Source organism: Perognathus longimembris, chromosome 10 (genome assembly GCF_023159225.1).
Source record: "Perognathus longimembris pacificus isolate PPM17 chromosome 10, ASM2315922v1, whole genome shotgun sequence".
Lineage (NCBI taxonomy): Eukaryota > Metazoa > Chordata > Mammalia > Rodentia > Heteromyidae > Perognathus > Perognathus longimembris.
Window position 1 is genome coordinate 39,368,925 of NC_063170.1, and position 18,577 is coordinate 39,387,501.

At 42.0% G+C, this 18,577-nt stretch overlaps 1 protein-coding gene across 5 annotated transcripts in view; it reads right to left on the bottom strand.

The window, feature by feature from the left end:
- Window positions 1–18,577, bottom strand: part of Tbc1d5 (TBC1 domain family member 5) — a 482,236-nt gene that overhangs the window by 8,748 nt on the left and 454,911 nt on the right. For all 5 annotated transcript variants that reach the window (XM_048355931.1, XM_048355930.1, XM_048355929.1 and 2 more), the window contains 2 exons: window positions 12,040–12,139; window positions 487–566 (listed from right to left, as the gene is read on the bottom strand). In XM_048355931.1, the coding sequence (XP_048211888.1) occupies window positions 487–566; window positions 12,040–12,139 (180 nt within the window). The remainder of the gene's footprint in view (window positions 1–486; window positions 567–12,039; window positions 12,140–18,577) is intronic.

Consider the following 18,577-nt stretch of genomic DNA (forward strand, 5'->3'; position numbering starts at 1 on the left):
GCAGTGGCTCCACCCCATTTAGAGCTGCTCAGATTGGTCTGACACCTGTGAGAGCATACTTTTCATTGCTGACTATATCCCCCCGACACCTGCAAATGTTAGGTAGATTGGAGCCTTTAAAGTTTGAGGTCTGTCTGAGCTTGTGTGATTATGGGCTATTCTCTAAGAATATTCATGTATTTTTTGGATGAATGACCAAACATGCTGTACCAACCATGCCAGCTCTGGATGAGAAGCAAACACAATGGGTTTAGAAGCAAAAGGTGTGGTGTGAGAAACAAAACCTGTTAGGCCTGCAAACTAGTCAAACATCATCAATCAATAGAAGGAACAAGAGGTATAAGGAGATGGAGATTCAGGACAGGCTCTGTCAGGCAGGAGCACTGGCTCTAATATGGTACTCTATGCTCTAAGGTGCTCTCCCCAGAGCAAGCACCTAATGGTGGCCTGTGGGACACAGAAATAGTGTCAGAGTAATACACATACCTGCTTTAATCCTGCCAAGGAAACCAGTATTTGATCTTCTTTTTCCAAATTTTCTTGTAATATTACCTCTTGAATATTTACTGAAAACAGAAGAATGACATTTTATAACTAATTTTCTGAGTGGAAATTACTTATCACTTGCACTGTAACTTTGGACGAGCTTAGGAATTTCTCTTCCTGATTTCCTAACAACTCCCATTGAGGATGCTCTGCAACCTGCCGGCAGAGGGGAGCCCTGAACCAGGTGTGCTCAGCCTAGGTGGAGCCTCACCTCACTTCCAGGTTCGAGACTTGAACGTTTGTGTCCTGCAGCTGGACCACTCATCTGGTCTCTAGCAGGTGGCACTCAGCATGAACTTCCTACACAGCCACAGAGCTCAGTGGTGTTCCTCACCTCTACTAAAAACCATTCCTCCCAGATGACTAAAATTGTCCCTAAGGATCTGTAGCAGTAAGCCATGGTGCCATTTCAATGTACTAGTAATAAGCAGACAAATTGGTGGCACTAGTGTTTCCTTTAGACCTGACAGCCAGCTGCTGACCATCGTTTATCATTCAACCTAGTTGACAAACTTCAAGCCGTCCTCAGCCCTCCACTTCTTCCTCCTCCTGCTACAGGATGCCCCAAGCCTAGAAGGGACTCTGGCTGAGAAGGGATTCTCAAGAGAGCTCTGGGGGCAAGAGTGAAAGCCCACTGCCTTGGAGGTATACAGGGGATTAGGACATGGGCTTTCACTCTTTGAGGAACTGGAAGACACAAAACACACTTTACTGATAGGCACACCAGTCTAAGAACCACCATCTTAAGTTTATAGTCTATTAACACCTTCTGCTTTTTTATTTTCTATAGTATTAAAAATGTCTCCTTTATACTGTGTTACATGGTATTTTCAAGCTACCCATTCAACGAGGTTGTCTCAGTGTCTGCCTGGCACTCTTGAGTTTCCACATGGTCCTACAGCCACTGAAGCTTCGGTACTCTTACTCCCCTAGGGAACGTTGTGATGGCTGTCTCCAAATCTTCTCAGCCCAGCCCTTGCTTTTTGCTCAAGTCCTTCTCCAGGTTGCCTCACTAGCACAGTCTTCCTCCCCACCAATTAGAAAGTACCAAGTCACTCTCTACCACAGCACTTGTTATCAACATCATCACCTGGGTGTAATGCATTATTTGCTTTCCATCTCTCCTAATGGGGTGGTCAGAGATCAGGGCTGTGTTTCCAGACTTGGGATATATCTGGGATATATTGGAACTTGCATGCCAAAACACTGCAGTTCTAAATTTTAAAAAATTATTTCTTTATTGCCAAAGTGATACAGAGGGGTTACAGTTTCATATGTAGCAGTGCCTACATTTCTTATTCAACTTGTTACCTTCTCCCTTATCCCCCCCCGCCTTCCCTTCTCCCCATTTTCCTTTCCCCCATGAGTTATACAGTTGGTTTACAGCATCTAGTTATGTAAGTATTGCTGTTGCATTGGTTTGTCTTTTATTCTTTGTCTCTCCATTTTGATATTCCCCTTCCTTCCCTAGTACCAATACAAGCATATACTCTAACATGCCATGTGAAACTGTGCCCTTCTTCTACCCCATTTCCTTCCTGTCGCTTTACCCCTGATATCACTGTAACTGATTTTAGTACTCTGGATATTGTATATATGTGCACTGAAACTAGGGAAGGGAAAAGGAATTCCCAAATCGGAAGACGAAGAATAAAAAGACAAATCAATGCAACAGCAATACTTACAAAACTATATGGTGTAAACCAACTGTACAACTCATGGGGGAAAGGAAATGGGGAGGGAGGAGGCAGGGGAAAATGAGGGAGGAGGTAACAAGTTGGATGAGAAATGTACTCAATGCCCTATATATGAAACTGTAACCCCTCTGTACTTTACTTTGACAATAAAGAAAAAAAATTTTAAATGCTTTTTCAATAAGGGGCAAAGCAAAGATTGAGTCTACCAACATGTTTGAACCTGACAGTTAACTAAAATTTTCAGTAAAAATGTTATCTGTAAGCCATGCCAACAAGTCCACTTAAATATAGAAAATAGCAGCTTTTATTTATTGAGAAAATTTGACTGGAACTCTTGCCTAATAGAAAGTCCTGCTCTAAAACAAAAAGCAAGTTGAATGGGAATGGAATAATAGATATAATTAGAGAGGAACTGTTTTTGGTTTTCTTAAAAGCCTGTAACAATTTGTTCTCTCTCAATTAAAAAAAAACAATCCATTCAAGACATTAACAGTAACAAACTGCAGAAAACTGACAAGAACCAGTTGTCTACTGCTGTCAGCAGATTGAGTAAGGCTGCTTTGCTTCTATGACCACTGGGGCAGAAGAACTGAGATGGCTGGAGGCTGAGGCAGAAGGCGCACCATGGCTGGTGGGTTGACAGGCAAAGGTTTCTGAGCTGCAAGATGGGGTCAGGTTTCCTAGCTCCCTGGGAGTCTGCAGGGCAGGCTGTGAATAGCTACTAGGCTCTCTGAGGGGAAGCTTAATATGCACAGAAAGATCAATAAAAATGAAAGAAGACACTTTTGAACATTCATAGATCATTGGATATGGACCTTGAGGATGAACTCATTTATATGTACTTAGAAGCCTAGTGTGCAAAAATTTTATTCTATTGTGCTAAACAGTAAAATAGCAAAAAAAAAGGTAGGCTGCACCAGAGCATGCAGTTCTTGGGGCTCAGGAATCTAATGGAAGTCTGACCCCCGCGGGGCTGTAATCACCACAGGGGCCAGCAACAAGAGCAATCTGCAGAAGCCAAAGGTTCTTGCCCCCCTGAAGGGACTCTGCCTTGCCCTTTCATACTCTGTTGTGGAACACGTCCTGAGGCAAAAGATTAGGCCAAATTTTCATTGTCCTAGCCCCATAAAAGGAAGGGAGCCACCTCTGTCTAGACCAAAGGCTTTAAGTATCATTATTTACATCAGATCTTATAAAATCATACTAGTATATTTTCTGATAATCCGGTCAGCCAGCCAGCCTCACCTGAGTGCCCTACATTGCTGTGAACCTCCACAAATCTACCTGTGATGGAGTGGTGATGTCACTGCAGGGATGGAGTGAGAAGGAGTGAGAAGTGGTGAAGGCAAAAGGAAGGTGGACCGGCAAGCAGAAACATGAGAAACCTGCTGTCTCACGGCAGGCCTGAGTGGGAACAATGCTGTACGTCATGAAGCTCATCTTCCCAGCAGAACTCCCTCTTGGAAAGGGAGCAGCAAGGGCCTTGTGCCCTCACTAGTGCAATGACTAAGGTGTGAGGAAGTGGTCTCCTCTGTGCCTTCCTCACCAGCATTGCCAGTTTTATTCAGGGCGTCAGTCCCGGCAGCAGTGTGGTCATGTGCCAGTTTGGCCAATGGTGTGCTGAGGTATCTGGAAAGCTGGCTAAGTTCCCGCCTCCCAGGCTTACTCTTCCCAGCCCAGCAAGGAATGAGCAGTGCTCTCCAAGTTGTTTTGCAGGCATCAGGGTCAAAGAGTAACTTGAGGTTCTGGGGTACTTCATGGAGCCCGTGTACCTACTGCTGAGGAAAAAAGGAAACAAAACTCGGATTTGTTTATTTTCCCCCTAGCTTTCTATTATGACCAGCTGTATGATGAGCTTCCCAGGGCTGTTGCAGTAGGTGACATAACAGTAATGTACTTTCTCATAGGCATAAGGATGAGAGTCCAAAGTGAAGGTGTTGGAGAGCTCACGCTGGAGGTTCTTGGAATTCTTCCTTGACTTGTTCTAGCTTCTAGCTTCTAGCATCTCTTGTCTTACAAAGGATACTCCTTATGTGTATGGAAATGCCCCTTATCTGAACTAGGGTCATGAATTAAGGACTACCTTATTCCAGTATGATCTTGTGTTCAGTCAATTACATCTGGAAAGTTGCTATTTACAAATGAGGTCACATGTGAATTAATTCAAGACAATGTCCCCCTAGTACAGTAGACAAACTGCTTGTTTGTTACACCATCTCGTCCTCCGATGTAAGGAGAAGCAGCCCCACTAATCTGCCATCAGAGTCCAATAAAGGTTCAGGAGCCTCCCATCTCCTGTGCATCGGAGCTGACCAGGGCTAGTGCTGAGCTGGCAGGAGGAGAGACCCAGGCCCTCACTTTCTGTCTTTACACGTATCTTGGACAAGGTCAGGGATAGGGATCTGATCAAAACCAAGATCTTCACCCCTGAAAATCCACATGCACATGAAATGTTCACTTGATTTTAAGAATAAGCCTATGTTAATCAATTAAGCTGACTTGGCTCTTAAGAATCCAGGAAATCGAAATCCAAATGAAAACAAGAGGGCCCCTTTACAAGCTGTTAAAATGTTTTGAATACAATAGTTTTCATTTTACAAATAACCATATTTGCCATATATCCTTTCCCAAACCAGTTCCACCGTATTTTAAGATAGTATAGCCTTCTAAGAACAAGTTTGTTCTTCTTTTGTTGCTGTTGGTTGTGAGGCTTGAACTCTGGGGCCTGGGCTCAGTCCCTGAGCTCTTCAGCCACAGCTCCACTTCCTAAGTTTGTTCTTTTAAGTAAGTTCTATCTGTATATAAAAAAGATTAAAAACATGTCTTTTCATGCTTTAAAATATTAAAGGTAGAAAATAAAAATGTTTAAAATTTAAATGTAATGCAAAATTTTCTTCATGACAAAAGGCAGAATAAATTACAAAGGCTCTTTCTTCTTATTTCTGTATGGAAGAAAGATTACACCCTCATAATCTCTTTATACTCAAGTTATTACATATTACAAATGTTAGAACGAAAGGGGATATTTTCCTAATACTAAAGCAGAAATGCCTCATAACCAGTTAACTCTGTGGAAATAATAAAAATCCTCATTCACATATCAGTGTCATGGTGACCCCTTTTTATTTTTTGGTAGTATAGGGGCTTGAACTCAGGGCCTTGAGCTTGTTAGGCTGGCACTCTACCACTTGAGCCATGTATCCAGTCCTGGTTTTTGCTATTTTTTTTTAAGATAGGGTATTATTTTCTACCCATGTGTGTACCTGATCTGTGAGCTAAGCTCTGCCTACTTTTTAGGCTTTCTGTTGTTGCTAGGATCATAGGCCCACATCACTGCATCTGCTTCTTGGGATGGATTTTACATATATTTCTGTGCAGGGGGCCTGGTATCATGATCCTACCCATCTCAGCCTGGCACACAGCTTGCAATGGCAGGTACATGTCAGGGTGCTGAGCTACAGTGTGAGGTGGGGGCCTTGAGAACTATTCTGCCCAGAATAGCCTCCAGCTATCATCTTCTGACTTTAGTCTTCCAAGTAGCTAGGATTATAGGTATGAGCCACTTGCATCTGACTAGTGATACTTCTAATGAAATTATCAGTGCCACAAAAATAGATCTCTGAACTCTAAGAGTAATGGAAATGGCATACAGACGACTTCAGTTTCTTAGCTGATTATTTTTCAATGCTAGAATAAAAGTATTTTCACTTATGTTTTGAATGGATGGTACAAAATGGAAAGCTGGGTGCCAGTGGCTCACACCTATAATCCTAGCTACTCAGGAGGTTTAAAGCCAGTCTTGGCAGGAAAATCCATGAGATTCTTATCTCCAATTTATCACCAAAATCTTGGAGGTGGAGCCATGGTGAAGTGCTAGTCTTGAGCAAAAAAGGCCAGGGACAGTGCCAGGCCCAGTTCACGGTCCTGGACCAGCACTTATGGGTAGTAGAAAGGTAAGAGAGCAAAGCCTATATCCAGTTCTATACTAGAGTTAGCCATGCAAGGAACTGAACTTTCTTGGGTCTGCAGGTGGCAGAACGTTTGTTAAGAGAAAATGGGGCAGTCTACACAGCACCCAGTCCATTATGAAAGTTTCTTACTGTTCTCATTCCTCAATGGCTGTATGCCTCATTGGCTGTCCCAGACACTCTTAATCTTTTTATTTTTTATTTTTTGGCCAGCCCAGGGCCTTGAATTCAGGGCCCAAGCACTGTCCCTGGCTTCTTTTTGCTCAAGGCTAGTACTCTGCCACTTGAGTCACAGCACCACCTCTGGCTGTTTTTTATATATAGGGTGCTGAGGAATCGAACCCAGGGCTCCATGTGTACGAGGTGAGCACTCTATTACTAGGCCATATTCCCAGCCCTCCCAGCCACTCTTGACAAGCATGAGCATCCTACTCTGTGGAAGGGAGTGAGGCCCCGGAGAGTGGCTCTAATGGATTAGATGTCGGACCTTTCAGGCTCCCAGCCCTCTCACAAAGACACTGATGGAGGGATGGGAGGTACGAAGAGGAAGAGCACAGGACCTTAGCACCAACTGACTTTATTCTGAGAGGAACTTAACCTGAGGTCAGACAGTACCAGGAAGTCACCTATATGCAAACACACCTTGTATAATCATGTGTACTAAAGACTTCAAGACTGGGCTGTGGTCAGAGTGTCACTAAACTACCCCCTCCCTTGCCTCCCATCAATTAGATGGGGGTGATTAGTTTTGGAGAGTTGTTGAAGGGCTTAGCTGACATAGGTCTTCCTATTTCTGGCATACTGGCGTGCAATTACTATTGCTTAGGGTGTTTTTTTTTTTTCTTTTCTGGTATCTGACTAGGTATAGAGTTGTTACAAGGAAGATACTACCCAGTTGTTGCTAGGACTTATTAAAAAGGAACAAAACACACATGGAGGAAAAGTGGGGCTAAAACCAAACAAGTCTGGAGAGAAGGAAAAAGCAGCTCTGATTTTCCAGGGATTGTCCACTAGGGAGCCGGGGAGGCTGGGAGGCTCTTGCCCACAGATCTAAGTGCACGTCTCAAGGGCACAGGAATGAGTACATGGACAGAGATACAGATGCATTCATGAGTTGTGCCTAAATAATTTTAAGCTGATTTCTTACTGCTCATTTATGTCCCGAGTCAGTGATACAGGTTGCTTGTGAGCCTCTTAGAAATGTAGAATTTCAGGTCCTATCTACTGAATCAGGGTCCTTCTCAGGGGATGCATGCCTTTTTCTTCTATAGTCAGTACTCTGCTACCCACAATTAAGTGCAGTATTGAAAATGATTAAAATAGCTAGTTCTCCTTATCACAGTATAATTGACAGAGAGCTTTCTGGGGATCACATTTTCTTCTCACATTGTCAAATATTTGTTAACTGCCTTAATGAACATTCCCAAAGACATCTACTGAAAATTGTTTTTGTAAGTTATTAGAAAACCAGATTTATAAAGTTCATATAGAAACATATAAACTGATTTTCAAAACTAGCCTCTTTCAGCTAATTTTTCATAAACATTATGACATATGTTAAATCAGTAGTGATATATGCAATCAACAAGAGAAGATCTGAAATGCAGTTACTGAGTCAAATGTGGCCTTAGAAGGAGCATCAATGAGAGAGAGAAGCCCAGCCCTGGCTTGGGTTGCTCTCTTGTAGCTAGCTGGCTTGCTGTGTCATTCCGCTTCCCTGTGCCTTGGTTTCCTTGTCTGTGAAAGTCAGAGCAGCTGAAATGGCTACCAGGGTGTTCAAGCTTCTATGAGCCACAGTACTCTCAGCAAGAGCACAGGAACCTAATTTCTATGGATTCGCTCCAGGGACATGTGACCCACCTGTGAAAAGGCAAGCTACTGGTATCCAAACAATGGGAACACCTCAGTTCAGAGCCCGGCAGGGCGAGCAGCTTATGCTCCCACTGCACACAGCTGGCAGCTTGGCTCAGCTGCTCTGGAGCAGGTAAGCGACGGCTGCTCACCCACGTGCAATTACATCTGTAGTGTGGCAAATTTAAAAATAGCTGCAGCTCAGTCACAGAGGTTAATATGGTGGTGGCTTTCAACTCAGCTTGTCAGGGTGACAAGAAGGGGAGTAGTTCTAGCAACAGAAAAATGAACAGAAATGTTTTCTAAAGTTGTGAGAAAAAGCTTGAATTTAATAAAACTAGTACTATAACTTCTTGTCTTTGAATTTTTTCATTTCAAATATCTTAATTTGTGAAAATGTGAAAAATTAGAATTTTCATAGTTTTAACTAAATATCCTCTCAGTATTTGGTTCCAGACCCAAGAGGAAATACTGTTAACCTATCAGTTTTATTACACCTATTATTAAAGGACATTTGAACAATGTTATGTAATTTTCCTCTGAGAGGCTTTTCTCTATATATATCCTGTTATCAGTTATAAAAACAGCTTTGAATAGTACTTGGCATTTTAAGAAAAATTTATTGCATGTGTGACAAAAACATAGGGTGATAAGGATTTCTCTTGAGGTGAACAGAGAAAATGATTAAAATGAGAAGAATCTAGAGAAATAACTGGTAAGTCAGGTTCTGAGAACGTTCTCATAGCCACACCGGCAGCCTGGGGCCTCGCGTAGCAGAGGCTCGGAGGTCCTCACCTGACAAAGTTTTGATAAACTGATTGGCAATTAAGTCATTCTTTTTTTGTTGTTGTTTAAATTTTTTCATTTCTTTATTGTTAAAGTGATGGATAGAGGGGTTACCGTTTCATGCATAAGGCAGTGAGTACATTAAGTCATTCTTAGAGCCAACATATCAAAATGCCAGGATTTGGGGCTGGGAATATAGCCTAGTAGCAAGAGTGCTCGCCTCGTATACATGAAGCCCTGGGTCGATTCCCCAGCACCACATATATAGAAAATGGGCAGAAGTGGCGCTGTGGCTCAAGTTGGCAGAGTGCTAGCCTTGAGCAAAAAGAAGCCAGGGACAGTGCTCAGGCCCTAAGTCCAAGGCCCAGGACTGGCCAAAACAAAACAAAAAAAAACACACAACCAAACCCAAAACCAAACCAAACCAAACAAAATGCCAGGATCTTTCTTGTATGATCTGATAAAGGCCTACTTCCTCAGCTACTCAGAGCCACGAACACAGGCTGCATGAGTTTGGGTTCTTTCCGGAGAAGACACAGTTAAGGGTTTCAGGAAACACGATTCCGGGTCTCTTTGGACTATTCCCTGTGCTATGGTTTAAATATACATTTTGGCACTAAACTGGCAAGAAGAATATTCTTATCTCTCTTCACATGAGGACAGGCTCTTAACCCAGAGTGAAGTGACAGAATCTTTGGTCTCTGTGCTGTCTCTGCGCAGGCTGCACTTCACTACTGTTAACTAATCCTTGCTCTGTGTACTCAACGGCCCCCTTGCAGCACTTGAGCTAGCCACACATTTTCACTGAATGGCTTACATTTTCCAGGTACAGAAGAGGAGGATCTGTGCAAAGTCCTTTCACCTAGCAAAGGCTGTTAGCAGTTATTTCACACCAGGTTCATGCCGTTCCTCCCTCTGCTTTTTTCTTTTTAACTCACAAATAGCTACTTGCATCAACAAAAAAGTCTAGCCTTTTTTTTATAAAGACTGAGTTACTCTAGTATATTCAATCTCTTACTAATGGATATTTCAGTCATTCTAATTTTGTTCTATTTTAATCTGAAAATTTAAAAAAATACATGAAAAAAAGCTAAAGAGACTCAACAACTTGATCTCAATTTTTGTGTTTTCTGAAGCTCTTTAGACACAGCATTGCCTACCACACAGGAGCATCCTTTGATAACAATTGTTATATCACACAGATGAATGGAAATGCATCTTTGGGCTTTGGGTTTAGGGACTGGATTGCTCCAAACATCCATCAGCACCACTTTAAATCTAGTCATGCTTTTATATAAGGAAAAGAAATCGGCAGCTATATGAAGAGACTGGCTGAAAGTGAAATACATAGACAAAAACAAATCTAGTTTTGCATTTAGTTGAAAATTCACAGTTTATATGGGCTTTTGTTTTTTAACCATTTTCATTAAAGTGTTTTCCTTCCCCATGCAATGAGAAAATGTTCTTTGTGTGATGACCGAAAGACCAAAAGCTGCTTGAAAATTCTGAGGCTTAAGTAAAGCTGCTTCAAAAGCTGTTGTGGATATCAAATTGCTTGGAAATTTCCTAAAAGGATCTTTTAAAGTTCCAGTAAATCTTTCTCTCAATCATATTTTTGCTTTCCTACTCTGGTCAAAACCCAAATCAAGTAATGCAAAGGTGATTGACCCTTTAGTAATAGTCAGAAAGCAAGAAATACACATTCGGAAACACAAACTTTAAAATTACAATGGCACTTAGATAATTAGTCCATATGGAATATGGGTGCAGGTTGGTCTATGCTTATGATCTTAGCATCTTAGGAGACTGAGATGTGAAGACTGCGTGTTGAATTAGCCCAGGCAGCAAAGTCAGTGAGACTGCAGCTGGTCTAGTGGCATAGTGCCAGCCTTGAGCAAAAAAGCTCAGGGAAAGCATCCAGTCCCCAAGTTTAAGCCGCAGTACTGGTGCACTCATACACGCATATACAATGTATATGTATTGTACATGTATGTATATATGTATATATGTATAATTCTTTATATACATACAAACTATCTCTTGGTTGCTTTCTTATGTATTTTAAATGTAGACATATTAGAGAATATAAAATTTATATAAGTGCAGTGCTGCATGATTTTTTTAAATAAATGATCATGAAACAGCATGTGGACAACTTGAAAGGGGTAGAATGAGTTTGACAAAAGTAGGAGATCACCCACCCTACTGATCATCTACTAACGTCTCTCCTGTTCTTTTCTTCTCTGGACCTTTTTCCTTGAAAGAGGGGCTGAGTGAGTGGATAGCTAGACATTTTATAAGACACTGTAGGCCAGCCAGCCACTTAAGCATCTGCCTACATGATTAAGATAATGCTATTTCTTGCTTGAGGTAAGTAAAAGTATGGATTAGGTTATACTCAAGACAGTCATGTTGGCCACTTACAAAGAGGACTCTAACCTAACAGGCTTCCAGATTGCTTAGTGGGATTTGAAGGTCAAAAGTTTATCTCCAGCAAGACTCCACAGATGGGTCACCCCAAGGGACCCTGCCAAGTGGGAAAGGACATTGGTGGATTTTCTTTGGTTTCTCCTCAAAGGCGAGATGGATTCTGATTTCCTATAATACCTAGTGCTGCTATTTATTTATCCTCACAGAGCAGCACATGTGTTATTTTCCTAACTCATTCCCAAACTACAGAAGCTACACAGAGTAACTACACAGAGTGAGCAAAAAATGGATGTCTATAAGTGTACTACAAGTAAAGCACAGTGTGAATGACAAAAGTTATTGCAAGCACAACGGTCTGCTGTAATAGGAATATGAGGCAGTACTGAAATTTCACAGATGTAGAAGAATCTGCAGTGTGACATGCATTACCAAAAGTGACTGCAGACAGGTTACCGTGGCACTGCAGCTGACTGATGCTGAAAGCGCAACATTTCACTTTGGTTTGAGGTAGAGAAAATGTACAATGGGTAATGTAGCAGCTAGATACAAAAATCAAGTACATACTTGATTTTCAGTTCCCACTCCATCCACTAGACATATAACCTGGGGACTTGGTTCCTCATCTGTGTAATGTGGACAGCAACACTACTTCTACTATAGGGCTGTTGTAGGGATTAAGTGAGATGATTCATGTTAGCTTACTCCAAGAACTAGCACACAGTTACACACCTGGCTATCACACTCACAATCAGTTTACTCACCGAGATGTGTGTCCATCACCTTTGCACAGTATTTGCACATGGCATCTAAATCATTCAGCTGCCCTTGAAGAAAGGAAATTTGGGCTTCTAATTCTTCTTCCTAAGACGAAAAGGAAAAAGAGCATGGAATAAAAAAAATAAAATCCCCACAGTTCTCACCATGGTCTATTTTTCTTTTGTTGAACCTGGTTAAACGCAGGGCCTCATGCTCTTGCTTGGCTTTCATGCTCACTGCCCTTGTTCCACCACCCATGCCATTACTCCAGACCAGCGCTTTGCTGGTTAACTGGAGATATTCAAACTACGGTCCTCCATTTCTCAATTTCCTGAATACCTAGGGTTCCAGGTGGCAGCTACTAGTGCCTAGCTGTTTGTCTTTTCAAACACAGACAAAATAAGAAAACAGCAAATAAACAAAAATAAGCCCACCACTGCCATCACCAACAAAAGTGGATATTAAAAGATTGAATTTGAGCTGTGTGTCATGTGTAAATGTTTACATCTAATACATAAAAAGTACATAGGTATCCTTAATGAAGACTGAACAATGCAAAATATGAAGATAAATTAGATTTCATTGGATCATGTTTCCCAAGGAGCTGAGATACAAATATTTGTCCTTACATATACTTGTGAAATCACAAATCTCCACTTATATTAAACAAATCCCATCATTTTCTTGACAATGCTAATCTTTTATATTGTGAGATTTCCCAGAACACTTAGAAAAGTTTTGCCTCCACACTCCGCAAGTAGCTGTTGTTACCTTTCTTCTCTCGATATGACACTAGAGCATTTTGTTTCTAGGAAGAAGTTTTCTGGTATAGAATTATCTAGGTGGCAAAAGACAATGAGACTATAACAAATGGATAAAGTCTTCTTTAAGGAAAAAAACATGGGAAAAAATTTTCCCAAGGAAATTCAGAAATTACAGGAATTTTTCCTTAGAGAAAGAATCATCTGTATCTTTTGGGATATTTTAAGCCCAGTTATCTGGAGTGAAAAGAAAAGATGCTTCCAAGGCTGGCGTATGCTCGGAAATTGATTTTCCAGTCTTACATACTTGTCCTTTCACATAAAAATCCTGTCATAAACAAGAAGGGAAGAAAAACACCGAGGTATTTTTTAATAGAATGTATAATTTGTTTTGTACATGGAAATTAATAGTTGAAGAGGTTTCTTGTCAGTGTATTCCATTTTAACAATAGACGTCATAGCACTGAAAAGTACTTGTTATAACTGCTGCCTGGAAAACTAGCTCTCAGGAAAATGCACTGAAAGGCTTGACACAAAAAAGGTAACAGTAGCTTGAAAACTGTTGTAAAACTTGCACTGTAGGCTTGTACAAGCACTACCCTTGTCTTTTTTTATATATCTACCCAGCAACATGCAGAGGCTTCTCCTCCTGTCCTTGAAGAAAGACAAATGAATAAACGGCGCCCATCCTAACACCAGTGGGTCTTTAGGCCAAAAGGAAGAGGCTTTTCAGAATTTCCCTAATCTTTTTCTCTTTTCTTTTTTGCACAGGCCTGCATTCTGGTACTCTGTCAGGAAACTATGTGATTGAGAGAAAGAAGGCTACGTGTACAGTTAGTTTCCAGAGATGGCTGCTATCAATTCCTTGCCTCCTTAGGGGTGGCTATTACTCCGCTCAACAAGAAGAGGGCTGTAGCACCAAATGCAGCAAGGTCAAACTGGGCAAATGTGGGAATCATTTAAGAAAACATTTTGAACTTCTTTTCCTACAGTAAGATAGCTATGGTACTGTAAAGTAGTTGAGACTAAAGGCTATAGCAGAAGCACTGAGGATGTAGGCATGTGAATAAAGTTTTCATCAGCTTCCTTGGTTCAGCTCAGCATGAGTCCTGTCCAATCGCCTGGACTCATAACCACAGACCTCCAAGGAACAAGGTGCTGTTGATACTCTGAATATTGAAGTAATCTGTATGTAGCAGGAGACAGCTGAAACAGTAGCAGAATGGAGTGCCAACTGAATTGGCACAGGGCATGGGAAACTCAAGTTCTTTCTCTTCCTGGTCCTCCAGTAACAAGTCAGGTAACCTCCAGATATTCTCTCTCCATCTCACTGAAATTCAATATTCTGGAAGATGTAGTCAGTGGCTCTGTTCTCAGGAACTTATAAAGTGATAGAATAAGAAAGCTAGTTAAATTACTAAGGTATGAGGTAAGGTGTACAAAATTCTAATGAAACTAGAGGCATCCCTCTGGCAGTCCTGGGGTAACCTTTGCCCCCTCTATTGAATAGGTCATTTTATTTTTCATTTGTTAAGAGACACAAACCTAGCCTGGATCTAGAACTTGATTGATGCCAAGGTTTGGCAGTGTTTTTAAAGAAGGGGTCCAGCTGTGGTTTGTGTATGTGGTCACCACCTGGGCTGCTGGTGCCGGATGGGGCAAAGGGTGCTAGGGAAGCAGCACTTCTTAGTTTTAAAAACAGACCTTGGCTTTAAGCATTAGATTGCTCTGGATCAGTAACCACTTCTTCTGAAATACAAATGACTTTTGGAGTTTAAATCCAAATGACTTTTGGAGTTTAAATCCCAGGCAGTCATTCCTGCCTAAAAGATTTATTCTTTTCTGGGGCTGGGAGGGAAGAGGAAACATTTTAGGAAGGTGAGTCCTGCCTGCTGAACTTGAGGGACGGGCCAGATGGAGCTGGCTGTCTTCACACTCTGCTGCTCTAGCTGAACATTATCCTGCTGAAGACTGTGGTGAGGTCCCCTGGCCTCTAGAGTGGGTGGTGTGTGGGGGTTTCGCAGCGATTACTGAGGACACGGCAGCTTAGGCCACTTGCTGGGCAAATGTGCACAGATATGAGAACACAAATTTCCCACTTTGCATTTCTGCTTTGGACTCTGGAGGTAACAGCTAAAGAGCATCTTACAAGCCTAAACCCAAGTGAATCTCAGTACAAATTGAACCTTCATATACACACTGCAGAAAGTTCACTATAGAAAAAAGGAACTTTTGTCACTTAAGTATTCGTTTTTCAGAAGATCCCTTGTACAAGTGGTGGGCGCTGCATGAGACGGAGGCTTCTCTGGTTGAAGCAGGTGAGGGCCCAAGAACCTATTTGGAAATCTGACAATCAGTACATCATCCCTGTAGAGGCCTCTTAATCTAAAAACACCCCTCAACCCTTCAGCTAGCACACAGACTTTATAAACAGAAAGGCAATCACTTGCAGGCAAAAGGGTGGCTTGTCATGTATTCTTCACTCTATTATGCGACTGCAGAGAAAAGAAAGCCAAGAATCAAGATTCTGTGATGGCAGAAACCCATTTTACATTCATGCCTTAGTTTCTTCATGCTGTACTCTCCTTCCAACTGAATGCTTCACACATTGACAGCTTTACTTGTGTGTTTTTATTAAATGGGCCTGACCAAAAAACAAAAGACAACAACAAACAAAAAGGTTTGATAACTGCCTTGAGCTTGTGTGAAAACTGGTTAGTATAGTTACTCTAGTTACACCTCCTCATATGTAAATAAGATACTTTTGCCTACATATTCTGCCTCCTACTGCTGGAAGGAGTGTGGCAGGGGGTAACAGCATTTTGGGTAGTAATACCTGGGTTCAAATACATTTTTGCCAGTTACTAGGTACATGATTTTGGACAAGTTTCTTCATTATCCCTCCCTCCCTCCCTCCCTCCCTCCCTCCCTCCCTCCCTCCCTCCCTCCCTCCCTCCCTCCCTCCCTCCCTCCCTCCCTCCCTCCCTCCCTCCCTCCTCCCCTTCCTCTTCTTTTTTTTTGGCCAGTCCTGGGCTTTGGACTCAGGGCCTGAGCACTGTCCCTGGCTTCGTTTTGCTCAAGGGTAGCACTCTGCCACTTGAGCCACGGCGCCACTTCTGGCCTTTTCTGTTTATGTGGTGCTGGGGAATTGAACCCAGGGCTTCATGCTTAGGAGGCAAACACTCTTGCTACTAGGCCATATTCCCAGCCCTCTTAATTTCTTAGTCTGACCTTCTATCAGTTTTTTTGGCTTTGATAATCAAACTTAAGGCAGTTTGGACACTCAGGCCCGCCAAATAAAGGCATCTTCACATTTTAAACTTTGATTTTTGAAAAGGAAATTAAAACAAACAAACAAACACTTCTCATTATTCAGTGAAAAACAAAAAAAATCATTTGGCGAACAAAACAGTTACTAGAGATAAGTCAAGACCTTGCACTTGCTAGGCAAGTACTCTACTGCTTGAGTCATGCCTCTGGCTCTTTTGGCATTGGTTATTTGCAAAGTAGGGTCTCACTCTATGCCTAGACAAGCCTAGGCTGCACTCTTCCTATGTAGGCCTCCCCTGTGGCAGGGGTAACAGTCTGTGCTCTTAAGCCATTGGTCTTGCAGGTTGGTTATTTTTCTTATTCCTGAGCTGGATTTGAAATCATGATTCCCTACTTTTGTCTCCCACGTAGCTAGGATTATGGGCTTGTGCCACCTTACAATGCTATTTGCTTGTTTTGTCTTTATTAAGTAGTTGTACAGAGTTTTCTTTTTTCCCCCCCCAGGGTGTTACTTTATTTCTATTTTCTTTTTTTTTCTTCAGAGTTTTCAATTCTGTAAGTCAGGTTATGAGTACAGTGTGTCTTGATCAATGTCACCCTTTCCATTGTTCCCCAAAGACAAGTTTCTCACAAAGTAGCCTTAAGTGCCAGCCTTTCTCCCCAAACATTTGCGCCATTACATTTCTCAAATATTTCCAATTCCAATGTTTATAATATAGACTTTATATATTAATGTTAGCAAATGCTTCAATGTCTTTCTGAGGCAAGCTGATCAAGGAAAATGAGGCATTGGAAACAACAGCCAGAAACATACAAAAACTATATTAATGTATAGCTTGATTAAACACACGGACCACCCCCCTAGCCTTATACAGTCTCATAAGCTGTAACATTGTCCTAGCTGTACTGAGGCTGAGAAAGGAAATCTTAAAGACACCTATTCTGGGAAAAAGGACTCTTTGGGAACAAAAGTGTTAGCAAAGAAAAAATTTTATGTCAAGCATGGATACTTGTCTTGAAGGCCCATCCTTTGATGATGAGATGTCCAAACATCAATGACTCAAGTGTCCTGAGCAGGCCAGCCTTGAAGTCTCTGGGCCCAATTGATAAAACAATGTAACAGTGAGAATGACAGAATGTACCTGGTGTCAGATCAAAGGGAGACACTTATGCTAAGGTGAATTTGAGCCAAACCTTGACCTACTTTGTCATCATAAATGACTGTAGTGTAATACTCACCGTACCTGTTACCAGATATGTCCTCACCCAGGACTGCCACCTACTACGTGTCTCTGCTTTGCCTTACTACTAAACTTTAGTGTTCTCTACCTTGATTTGTCCTAATATTCTTTTTTGGGACATCACAACCTCAGTATCCACGGGCCAGACAGTTGTGCCCTTGGATAACTCCTCCCTGGAATGTCACCAGTAGAAGTTCTTTGGTGACTCTGCCAGGACTAGCATTGTCAATTCTGGTAACATTTTCACTATTTGTTGTCTAAAAAAATAGGGCACACTTTTATAGTGAATTATTCACTTAATTGTCAGTGTCTTCAACAAGTTAATTTGCACTGTGGTACAATAATGAATGAGATATGGGTCTCTAATCTAACCTCTATAAGTTTTCAGGATAGTATGATCCATCCCTAAAACCAAGAAAGGATTTCGTTTTCTGGGAGGGAGGGGCGAGTGGGCACTTGTGAAGCTGGGGAGATAGACAACTTCTAACTGTGGATGTGGAAATGCTGGTGTGTTTTCTGGAAAAGGCTGAAGTTCGGAGGAATCTTGAAACAACAGTTGGATTGGAAGAAATGGTAAGAAGGAACATGTTAGGAGCCATTAACCAGGGAGTGGAGGCAGCCAAGTTGGCATGTGGGCAAAGACCCAGCCCATGGAGTTAAGTGTGTGCCCAGGAAACAGCCGGAACTGAAGTTAGGCAGAAAGTCTTTGCTTTCATTCTCAGCTATGTTTGGGGGTCAGGGTTTGACCTTTAGACCACTTACAGATTATAATGGCAGTTGGGGGCCAGTCAAGTGAGGCAGGAAAGGCAGTGGGGTGGAGCTCTGTTCAGCTTCTAAGTGGGTATCCTCAGATCACAGGAGACACAGATAAGGAGAATGACATGGATTGCAGGCTAAGTATAGCAACCAGAAGACAGGAAAGACACTCAGTCTTGCTTGAGCAGATGGGTGAAGGAGAAGTGGGAAGTGAAGGAAATGGAAAGTCTTGAGAAGTAGGAAGACCACGCATGTTCTGAGGAAGCTGTGGTGTACACAAGGGCAAAACACACAGGGTGTGAAAGAAATCCATGCCAGAGAAACATATGGTAAGAGCAGAGGAAGACACCATCATTGAAAATAGAGGGGGGGGGGAACAAAGGACTTTTCAGGGAGCACGAATTAAGTGCTATGGGTGTATAAAGTAGCATAGCAGGCTGCAGAACAAGCTGGAATAGGAATCAGCCCCAGAAACAGTGCACACTGGTCCTACCACTTACCACCTCCAAAACTTG